Source organism: Camelina sativa, chromosome 20 (genome assembly GCF_000633955.1).
Source record: "Camelina sativa cultivar DH55 chromosome 20, Cs, whole genome shotgun sequence".
Classification (NCBI taxonomy): Eukaryota; Viridiplantae; Streptophyta; class Magnoliopsida; order Brassicales; family Brassicaceae; genus Camelina; species Camelina sativa.
The window spans coordinates 11232574-11243571 of record NC_025704.1 but is presented as its reverse complement, the minus strand read 5'-3'; the positions used below and the strand labels follow the sequence as shown (position 1 = coordinate 11243571).

General features: G+C 37.1%; 4 protein-coding genes across 4 annotated transcripts; 3 read left to right on the top strand and 1 right to left on the bottom strand.

Annotated features, from left to right (window-relative positions):
• LOC104770471 lies at window positions 300-1969 on the top strand. Its single transcript, XM_019241847.1, has one exon. It carries the CDS (start codon window positions 608-610, stop codon window positions 1967-1969), a length of 1362 nt encoding a protein of 453 aa, XP_019097392.1. The 5' UTR covers window positions 300-607.
• LOC104770470 (protein TIFY 3B-like) lies at window positions 2409-4527 on the bottom strand. The gene is made up of 5 exons (XM_010494901.1): window positions 4244-4527; window positions 3397-3508; window positions 3130-3310; window positions 2974-3031; window positions 2409-2806 (listed from the first exon to the last, which is right to left on the bottom strand). The coding sequence occupies exons 1-5, from the start codon at window positions 4381-4383 to the stop codon at window positions 2707-2709; spliced, it is 591 nt and encodes a 196-aa protein (XP_010493203.1). The 5' UTR covers window positions 4384-4527; the 3' UTR covers window positions 2409-2706.
• On the top strand, window positions 5177-8491 carry LOC104770469 (T-complex protein 1 subunit beta). Its single transcript, XM_010494900.2, has 11 exons — window positions 5177-5375; window positions 5470-5526; window positions 5623-5688; window positions 5783-5894; window positions 6003-6131; window positions 6230-6301; window positions 6465-6580; window positions 6784-6860; window positions 7150-7635; window positions 7720-8035; window positions 8134-8491. Exons 1-11 carry the CDS (start codon window positions 5370-5372, stop codon window positions 8278-8280), a joined length of 1584 nt encoding a protein of 527 aa, XP_010493202.1. The 5' UTR covers window positions 5177-5369; the 3' UTR covers window positions 8281-8491.
• Window positions 10316-10992, top strand: LOC104770468 (probable E3 ubiquitin-protein ligase RHA1A). Its single transcript, XM_010494899.2, has one exon. It carries the CDS (start codon window positions 10435-10437, stop codon window positions 10969-10971), a length of 537 nt encoding a protein of 178 aa, XP_010493201.1. The 5' UTR covers window positions 10316-10434; the 3' UTR covers window positions 10972-10992.

The following is a 10998-nucleotide window of genomic DNA, read 5'->3' as shown; positions in this document are numbered from 1 at the left end:
TTTCTTTTCCATCAAGATTAGAACGGTTTTGTGGAGTTTGTCGTCAAAGTATTAACGGTGATTATGGTGCGTATACTTGTGACACGTGTAGCGATTATGTTGTTCATCCATTATGTGCTACATGGAAGAATATGTGGGATGGAAAAGAACTCGAAGGTGTACCAGAAGAAGATGATATAACACAAGATATTGGGCCATTCGAAATGATATCTGAAGGAGTGATACTTTATTTTCTTCATGGCCATCATCTACGGCTCGAGGTCAATATACTTTATGATNTGGCTTTTATCTTCTCAGTTCTTCCCCCGAGTACGTAATTCCTACAACAGCAGATTCTTATGATCATCATGTACTACCTCTGTTTTGGTGCAACAATAAAGAATTTGATGCCGATGGTGGGTGTGACCTATGCAGAGGCTCAAATTTTGGTACAGACTATTACTTCTGTAACTACTGTGATGATAAATTCCATAAAGAATGTATCGAGTCTCCACTAAAAATTAATCATCCTTACCACCCTCAACATCCTCTCCAACTTTTACTTCGTTGTTATGGGGATTCCGGAGATATTGAGTGTTTATGTTGTAGAATATTAGCAAATGGGTTAATGTATCATTGTACGATATGTCAGATTTTTATGCATCCAACATGTGCGATGAAACCAATACCCTTTGTTGTAGACCCACCAAAAAACCATGTTCATCCTCTCATGTTTTTCCCCAGACAAACTTGCTTAACTTGTAACCTTTGTGGTTGGCTGAGACAAGTTTGTCCCACCTACATTTGTGTCAGATGCAACTTTGTATCTCATGCTGATTGTATGAATCTCCCACACATCATCAAGATATCACGTCACCACCACCGTATCTCCTTCACTTTTTCTTTTCCATCAAGATTAGAACGGTTTTGTGGAGTTTGTCGTCAAAGTATTAACGGTGATTATGGTGCGTATACTTGTGACACGTGTAGCGATTATGTTGTTCATCCATTATGTGCTACATGGAAGAATATGTGGGATGGAAAAGAACTCGAAGGTGTACCAGAAGAAGATGATATAACACAAGATATTGGGCCATTCGAAATGATATCTGAAGGAGTGATACTTTATTTTCTTCATGGCCATCATCTACGGCTCGAGGTCAATATACTTTATGACGAGAATAAATTTTGTCAAGCGTGTGTCCTTCCTATCTATGAAGGTAACTTGTATTCATGTATGGAGTGTGAGTTCATCCTCCATGAAACATGTGCTAAGGCTCCCCGTAGAATTCAACATGCCTTACATCTTCATCCCCTTAAAATGAAGCAGTTTCACAATAGAGATTATTCTTGTTGTGATGCTTGTGGTCGTATATATAATGGCTATAGCTATGGGTGCAATTACAAAGATGAAGACTGCTTTAATCTAGATGTAAGGTGTGCTTCAATTTCTGAGCCGTTTGATTACAAAGGTCATGAACATCCCTTGTTTATATCTTTAAACCAAGGAGTAGAACCTATGTGTGACGTATGCAAAAGAAGATGTCTTAAACAATTAAATTGCATGAAATGCAATTTTGTTGTATGTTTCAGGTGCGTTACCTTACCATACAAAGCAAGATATCAGCACTACGACACACACTTTCTCACGTTGTTATGGGGTGAAGAAGTAAGCGAGAAAGATTGGTGTGAGGTATGTGAACGTAATTTACAAGATACGGGAGCAGAAGCATTGTGTTACGGGTGCAACGAATGCTACACAGCTTTTCATATTGAATGCGTAATTGGTGCAGGCCCATACATAAAGCCCTATAGTTACTTAGGAGGGGGATCGCAGAATGATGTTCAGACTCTTCCCAAAAGTAATATTTCTCGACCATTATGCGTTTTTTGTAAGAATCGTTGTCAAGGGAAAATATTTAAGATAGACACCATCATAGCATGTTCTATAGAATGTATTTATAGATTGTCGTACACTATAAAATTTTAATTATATAGCTACGTTTTTTGCTACGATAAAAACAATAACAAATATTAACTACAAATAGTTACAAATTAGTGATAAAATTTTGTTGTGACAACATGTAACAAATTTGCGAAATAGTTATAACAGTGATCATTGTGACGAAAATATAGTTATTAAATTTATTTGTAACAAAACTTTTGTTGCTACAAAATATTTAGTAACTATAGAAGATAACTCTAATAGTGGTAAAATTTGTAAATATATGTACGTTTAGAGTGTAAAATTTATGGCCCACTGCCACTGTTTGTACTCTTAACATCTCCCATTTGTTATTCGCCATTCACAAATTATACATCCTATTTAATAAGAGACTCGATTTGTTTTGAATGAAAGCTTATATAATAACAACAAAGATTTCATTACTTTATAACACAAATTGTCTTGAAAAAAAGACACCAAGTTCAGTAACATAACAACAAGAGTATTAGTTAGAAAAGAAGACTGTAGGATATTGTCCACAATAGTAGTTTCTTCAGTAGAGATGATTGTCTGCCCTTAAAGCGACTTGTAAAAAGACAAACATGTCTGACCACTCCAGACATGCAAACAAATATTCGGTTTGTCTAACAAACCTATACAGAAGACGACTATCATACACACACAGCAGCATACATGATAGATTACCATATCAACCATATTGACATAAAGTTTTACTTAGTTTGCTTTAAAAGCTTATTGTAACCCTGAGGTTTGATCTTCTGCTAAGCAGTCGGAAGCTCCTCCTCCTTGATAGAGGCATTGCCTATTGGGACATCTGTCTTTTTTATGTCGGAAGTAGGGTAAGGGTTTTTGTTGACCAATCTGCAGAGATAAAGAATGTAAATGTTGCTGCTAGATGCAATCTCAAGGAACATTATATGATCAAACTATCTTTTACAACTCTCTCTCAGGAACTCAATAACAGAGATGCAGATTTAAATTTCCAGAGGGATGGAGAAGGATGGAGTGTAGTTATAAAGGATGCATACCTGTCCCGTCTTTTCTCGAGGAATCGTTGAAGCGAATGCCTCCTTGCAATAGGTAGATCTAATTTGGCAAAACATAATTGTAAGAAACTAATGAGTGTATCCATTTTCAAATTTTGAAGATTATTAATATTATAACCAGTTGAATCGAATACTGACCAGCCGCGGATCTGCAAAACGAAATTGGCTGAATGGGGAATGACTGAGCAGCTGGTGAAGCTACATTAGATGTGCTTGAGAAAGAAGGAGCTCTGTTAAGTGCTGGCGATGGGACAGGACTGATGCTCGTAGAATTCTTTGTCTCCATGGCTTTAGCAGCAATACGAAGGATTTCTTGAACCTACAAGCGTGAGATCACAATGAGAACAGGAACTGTCTTAAGCTTTTCAGACAACAAAAGTGTAGAATTTGCTCTGATGGACCAACCTTTTCTGCTGGGAGTCCATCAAACACAGTAACACTCCCACCAAAGAAAATAGTAAGCTGACTTGGAAGGACCGTTGAAGCATCTGCCTCAGATGATATGTTCTCCATAGACCTTCAATAGCAGAAGATCCATGTATTAATGCAACATTTGACAACAATCTAATAGCTAGGAATAAAACTCTACACATACAGTGACTGTTGACAAAGGCACTAAAAAAAGCATATACAAAGGCAAGAGATTGATTATAATAACTGTCATTTAGTGTTCAAAGTGATTTAGTGGTCCTAACAACCAATAATCAAAAGAATCAGGTTCTTCTGAGTTCCATGTCAAATGACTCGCAGAAGGTAACAGACAATTTCTTGTTAAAACACACAAATTCAAGCAATTTTTAAGGCAGACCCGTTCACAAGAAACACGGAAGGATGTCTTTGATATATATGAATATGATGCAACACACAATGATAAAGCAAAAGCTGTAACTGATATAGTGACTAAATATAGCAACTTCTTGGATTCTCATTTCAGTCAATATTTTCATATAAATCCAAACTCTCTACTTTCACTCCATTAACCAAATTATCACATGAATAAACTTTTATATATGCATTAAGGACTTTGAAGCACAAGATCATCAATTGTTCTAGCCAAAAACAAAATGATTCCTCTAGGAAAAATAATTACTTTCCCTAAATAGCAACTAAAATCCTCAAATCCCTTTCTTTTTATATACGCATCCAAAGTATAAACAGATGGAAATGTTCATTTTATCAGAAACGACACACAAATTCAAAAACTAAACTCAAATTCAAAGGATAGAATCATGAGAATCCACACAGCTCATACCTAACATCTTGAATCGATTTCTCAACAGATCCGTCGAGGACACCCTGCTCGGTTCCGTTACCGCCGATCTCAGCCGCGCCGCCGGCAACAACACATCCGCCTTCAACGGAAGCGTGTGACTCATCTTTCACCATAGTCATAGCTTTGTCTTCTCAAAACTCGTAAATCTCTCTCTTTATTACCGATGAGAATTTTTAAAATATCGTTCTTCTTCTTCTCCTGGTTGTTTCGGATTCGTGTTGCAGACCGGGAACCTCCGTGTCCGAGATTTATCATCCTCCAGAAGCTCCTTTAATTTGGACACGTGGCGGTGGATATTGTTATTTTTTGTTTGACTTCGGTACGAAGACAATAAAATACAGACAAGACACTAATTTAGAAACGTGCGCGAATACGATACGGTGTCGTTTCTTTGGGTTTTGCCTTTCTATGTGGGACATTCCTTGTTAACGACAACTCAGAACGTGTCTAGTGGTTGAGAGAGACACGAATTTAAAAATTGATATTTATCTTGAGAACTGAGACTTGAGTTCTATTGGGCTCAAAAAGAATTGTTGGGCTTACCTGTGGACTAGATAGTCCCCAAAATAAGACCCTTGCATCTTTAGTTTTTCTTTTTTTTCCTACTAAGTTGTAGCACACAAAGAACCCATTGCAAAGAACAGTTAATTTCTGATTTATCATCACCAGTGATTTGTGTATGTTACACTAAATCATCACCAAAATTCAAGTTTGTGTAATGTATTTAGGGAAATGATAATGAAAAATAATCACAAAAGGAAATAATCGCGTACAAAGTGCAACTGCTGTAACAATAAATTTTTTTAATCTAAGCTTTATTTTTTTACCAAGGGTAGAGAAATCTAGAAGAAGTGAGGGTAGTTTGGTCATTGAGCTTTTTCATTTAGGGTTCCGAAAGATCTGGGTTTTGGCACTCTCTCTCCCATTGCTTCTACTCGAGCTTCTCTTTAAAAAAGGCACACTCAATATTTTCGAGATCCTTTAGGCTTGTTCGTTCTTCGTGAACGACCCTCGCTTTTTATACAGTCCTGATCCCAGATTCGTCTACTTGAGAGGAGATCTCCGATACTGAAGTAGCCTCCTTCTTCTTCCTCCGCTCTTCCCGATGCCGGTAATTATTCGCCGTCGTCTCTTTCATTACTCTTTTTTGTTTGCTTTCCCTTTGCTCTTTACGCAGCGGTTAACTTAGATATTTCGTATTTTAGATCGATAAGATCTTCAAAGATGATGCTAGTGAAGAGAAGGGAGAACGTGCGAGGATGGTGAGCTTTTTTTTGTTTATTACTATCATTGAGGGATTAGGGTTTTTCAGATTCACTTCTCACTGTTTGTTTAATCTGATTGTTGCTCTCTCTTAGGCATCATTTGTTGGTGCAATGGCTATCAGTGATCTGGTTAAGTCTACTCTAGGGCCAAAGGGAATGGTAACTTCCGATCTCTAGATATATTAGAAGCTCTAATTTGAACTTTCAAATTCGTTTCTATTGATTGTGGTTGGATCTTATTATTGTTCTTTAGGATAAAATCTTACAATCTACTGGTAGAGGTCATGCGGTTACTGTTACTAACGATGGTGCTACTATTCTCAAGTCACTTCACATAGACAACCCTGCAGCTAAAGTTCTTGTTGGTATGTATGCTTTTCTCCTGCAACATTGTTACTGGAAGTTGTCGAATTGGTCTTTTTTAGTTGGTGGGTTTTTTCTCACACTTTTTGTATCTGGTTTTGATGTTTCAGACATCTCTAAAGTTCAAGATGATGAGGTTGGTGATGGGACTACTTCTGTTGTTGTCTTGGCCGGTGAGCTTCTGAGGGAAGCTGAGAAGCTTGTTGCTTCTAAAATTCACCCTATGACGATCATAGCAGGTAAGCATCTGGCTCTAACTGTAAAAATGACAATGTTGTATCAGCTCCTTGTTCCATTATGATAATGCTGTCTAATCTTTTATTTTCTGCATACTTAGGTTACAGAATGGCTTCCGAATGTGCTCGCAATGCTTTACTTAAAAGAGTAATTAATAATAAGGACAACGCAGGTAATCATTATATTGATGGTTATATGTCGTTATTACTGGCATAAGTATCATATTCTCTTGCTTATGTGATGGTTTCCTTCTTGGATTCAAGCAGTGTATTCCTTTACTGTTAACTTGGAAAATCATACTGTTATTTACAGTATTGTGCTCTGTGTTAATGCAGAGAAGTTTAGGTCAGACTTGCTGAAGATTGCAATGACTACCTTGTGTTCCAAAATTTTATCACAGGACAAGGAACATTTTGCAGAAATGGCTGTGGATGCTGTTTTCAGGCTTAAGGTTTCATCTCTGCCTTCTTTTAATACTCTGTCAGCAATTTTTTCCATCTTTCTTTTTCTCTGGAATTTTTCTGATTGAAAGAAGAGCTTAAATGTCTTGAAGTTACGCTAGTCCCATTTCACCATTAGTTCCTTTCTTGTACATGTTTTCGTTTGAGGTGCTAAATGATTGTCTCTGACATTCTGGTGGTGTTGTTTAAATAGGGAAGCACAAACTTGGAAGCTATCCAGATCATCAAAAAACCTGGAGGATCCCTGAGAGATTCCTTTTTGGATGAAGGGTAAGACAACACTTCTTCCATTGGCGCCTGTTTGTAATCTATTTCTGAAAGCTATTGATCTCTGTTTTGTATTCATCTGTTTATGGTATCTCTTTCGTTTCAGTTTCGCTTCTTCATAGCTAGTGCAGTTTAATTATATATATATATATATATATATATATATATATATATATAATCTCACAGTGGAATTTTGATAGGCATTAACATCATTATGTAGTGTTGCATCCCTGCCTTTGTGCATCCAGAATTTTTTGTCTCATGACATCTCTACTTAAATTGATGCCTATAGGTTTATTCTTGACAAGAAGATAGGAATTGGGCAGCCAAAGCGCATAGAGAATGCAAATATCTTGGTAGCAAATACTGCTATGGACACCGATAAAGTGAAAATTTACGGTGCACGTGTCCGTGTGGATTCCATGACCAAGGTTGCTGAGATTGAAGGGGCTGAGAAGGAAAAGATGAAAGACAAGGTGAAGAAGATCATAGCCCATGGTATCAACTGCTTTGTTAACAGGCAGCTGATCTACAATTTCCCCGAGGAACTCTTTGCGGATGCTGGTATACTTGCGATTGAGCATGCTGACTTTGAGGGGATAGAGCGTCTTGGATTGGTTACTGGTGGTGAAATCGCGTCAACCTTTGACAACCCAGAGTCTGTTAAGCTTGGGCACTGCAAGCTCATTGAAGAAATCATGATTGGTGAAGACAAGTTGATCCATTTCTCTGGTTGTGAAATGGGCCAAGCTTGTTCAATTGTCCTAAGGGGAGCTAGGTATACATTTTTTACTCCCGTTACTTAAAAGACTTCGTCTCTAGTTCGACAAATTTTATATGGTTATTTTTTTGTTTCTTGCAGTCACCATGTTCTAGACGAGGCTGAAAGATCACTCCATGATGCACTATGTGTACTCTCCCAAACAGTGAATGACTCTAGAGTGTTGCTGGGAGGTGGATGGCCAGAGATGGTGATGGCAAAGGAAGTGGATGAGCTTGCAAGGAAAACTGCTGGCAAAAAATCGCATGCCATTGAAGCTTTCTCACGGGCTCTAGTGGCTATTCCAACAACAATCGCTGACAACGCTGGTTTAGACAGCGCCGAATTGGTAGCTCAGCTTCGTGCAGAGCACCACAATGATGGATGCAATGCTGGAATCGATGTCATCTCTGGATCTGTAAGTAAACTCTATAAACATTAGGATCGGGCATAGATTGTGGAAGGTTAGACTAGACCTGAATTGTGGTGATGATGATGATGATTGATTCTTTACAGGTAGGAGATATGGAAGAGAGAGGAATCTATGAAGCATTCAAAGTGAAGCAAGCGGTTCTGCTTTCTGCAACAGAAGCATCAGAGATGATACTGCGAGTGGATGAGATCATTACATGTGCTCCTAGGAGGAGAGAAGACAGGATGTGAAACCCAACACATGAAGATGGTGGGACCGAGATTCCATGATATCATCCGGTGATGCTGTTCAATGCCATAGCTTTGTGTTTCCATTTCTTAAAACTTTTAGTGTTTTGCTCCGTAAACTCATCTTTTTGTTTTGTTTCTTTTTATGATCCTGTTTTGATTTTGGATTTAGACCTTTAAAGAAATCTAAGGTTAACTTGTTTTGGTCGGGTCATCTAAATTTTTCATTGATATTGTTAGTTAAGGTTTAGTGAAATATATTTTAGCAGGAGAGAATATGGATCAGTAAAAATCCAAGGGCTACGAATACAAAGTCTCAAGTTATATAAATACCAGAAAATCTGGAAATGATGCAATGTATTGATGAAATTGTTGTGTACAACTTGCACTAAAAAAATATCTATAAAATATATGGAGACATCAACTACAACGTTGACGTGGTTTTGCGTTGTAAAGGTTTGGTCAACCGACCAAACCACATTATAAAGGAGAGCAGATCAAAAACATGGGACCTGACAATCGCAAGCTTTAATTATAGCGTCGCCTTTATCAATTGTCTTACCAGAAAAGTATGTTTGGTTTTCGATTTTGTAGTTTTATACTAGATGATTTGATTTGAATCGCAGAAATTTTCATGGTTTCATTGCTTTCCATTTCTTTTACCAAAACAGTTAAAAGTTACAACAACCAAAAAAAAAAAAAAAGTGCACCAAATTATCCATTTATTTTAATGGATATGCATAAACTATATAGTACATGTAAAATCAATAGAAGAAATATTATTGATCCGACATGAATTCATAGTCTAGTAGTGACAACAAGATCCTTAGGTCGGTTGGCATGTCATCCTAGGTTTTTAAACTTTGGCGTCCCAAAGCTGTTTAAGATTTTATGACAATCTCTGACACACTCTGTTTTTGCGGCTGTTTGTTTGCGTTGAGATCAAGACAGAGCAATGCATATTCCTTAACGACTGTGAGGTGAGAGAGAGATATATGAAATGGAGAAACCACTCTCAAAAACAGACTACAAAAGCAAAAGGCCAATGGGATTGATCCATATCATTTCATTAGAAGAAAAGAGAAGGTAGTATTACATAAGCGCAAGTATTAAAATATAATTAAAACCATGCCCGGTCAATAATCACGTAAGTTTGATGATATATAAAATTGTCCCTGCGTATGGGTCAAAAGCCAGAAATGACGCCATAATACAATCAAGTTAAGCATAAATTAGGAAATGTTTACAGTCATTATCTCATCTTTATGGTCACCAAATGGTCATCTCCCATTAAAAACCAAGATAACAAAGATATAAAATAATGTTTCTCTTTGTGGGGGGTGTGCTTTGGTTAAAGAAAAAAAAGCAAAAAAACTAATAAAGTTGTGACACGAACGGCACAAAAATAACGTAGGCTCTCTCGTCATTTCATTTCATATCACATAATAGTCTTTTAACTTTTTCAACGAATTTGTAATTTTTTCACAACTCTATAATTAACTTTAAGAAATTTGCAAAATTTGTCCCCTCACTCATTCGTTCCACACACGGTCACAACTGTAAGAATCTTTTCTTTTTAAACATTCACAAAATGACCCCTATATTTTTAGATACGGATCTTTTCAGTATCTCCAACTTCAATTATTCAAAATTATTTGAATGATTCGTGTTAAACTAATCAAAGAAAAGAATCTTATACTATTATTATCTCCTCCATTACATGTTAAACATATCTTTAACGTTATTTAATTAAAGCGAATATTCCTAATTATTTTTAACTAACATAGTTTTTTAGTCAAAGTGTACACTTCATCACATTGAAAACTCGACACCTATTTTATAAAATATAAAAAAACCTCCAAACAACTTGCATATTATAAAATTAAACTTTAAAAATAAACATATTTAATTAGAATTTTAAAAACTTAAAGGCACCACTAATTTTTATTTTATTTTTTTAAAGTTAAAGTAAAGTAAAGCATCCATCATCATCAGTCATCATGCATCATCAAGCAAGCTTTATTCCTCTAATAAAAATCGAATCTCATTCTTCATTTTTCCTCCCCCCTTCTCTCTCTCTCTCTCTCTCTCTTGCTCGCTCACTCACACACCTCAGCAAAACTTGTTCTTCTTCTTCTTTCAAAAAAATCTAACACAATGAGCTTCTTCATCGAAGAATCTGGTCTCATAGTCACTCAACTCCTCTACAAAATGGCTGTTCTCATCACCGTCCTCAGATGGATCTTCGCTTGGATCTTACGCTACCGATCCAGATCTAGATCCACCGCTTCTTCTTCTTCTCCATCTTGTCCTACGATTTCGTCACAGGCGATCAAAGAAAGCCTCTCCGTGACAACGTTCCGTGACGCGGCGGAGAGATCTCCGGCGATGATCAACGATACCTGCGCTGTTTGTCTCGGAGATCTTGAAGACGGAGACGAGGTTAGAGAGCTAAGGAATTGTAGCCATATGTTTCACCGCGAGTGTATTGACCGGTGGTTGGATTACGAGTGTTGCGGAGGAGGAGATGAAAGCAACGAAGGTGAGGAAGATAACCACAGGAAGTGTCCTCTTTGTAGAACTCCGCTTCTTGCTGCTAATACGACGTCGTGCGGTGATTGGCCTGCTAAGAACGAACCTAGCTGGGCTGTTGAACGTCTTCTTTACCTCTTCGGCGATGATCTTCTCGTCTGATTTTTACTTTTTTTTTTTTTTTTTTTT

What these genes read in the sequence shown, in the direction of transcription:
- LOC104770471 (XM_019241847.1), top strand. Translation starts at nt 608, where the DNA reads ATGTATCATTGTACGATATGTCAGATTTTTATGCATCCAACATGTGCG.
- LOC104770470 (XM_010494901.1), bottom strand. Translation starts at nt 4,383, where the DNA reads ATGACTATGGTGAAAGATGAGTCACACGCTTCCGTTGAAGGCGGATGT. An exon ending in AAATCGATTCAAGATGTTAG is followed by an intron (nt 3,509 to 4,243) that starts GTATGAGCTGTG and finishes CTGCTATTGAAG; the next exon opens with GTCTATGGAGAACATATCAT. An exon ending in GTTTTGCAGATCCGCGGCTG is followed by an intron (nt 3,032 to 3,129) that starts GTCAGTATTCGA and finishes TTGCCAAATTAG; the next exon opens with ATCTACCTATTGCAAGGAGG.
- LOC104770469 (XM_010494900.2), top strand. An exon ending in ATTGTCCTAAGGGGAGCTAG is followed by an intron (nt 7,636 to 7,719) that starts GTATACATTTTT and finishes TGTTTCTTGCAG; the next exon opens with TCACCATGTTCTAGACGAGG. An exon ending in TCGATGTCATCTCTGGATCT is followed by an intron (nt 8,036 to 8,133) that starts GTAAGTAAACTC and finishes GATTCTTTACAG; the next exon opens with GTAGGAGATATGGAAGAGAG.
- LOC104770468 (XM_010494899.2), top strand. Translation starts at nt 10,435, where the DNA reads ATGAGCTTCTTCATCGAAGAATCTGGTCTCATAGTCACTCAACTCCTC.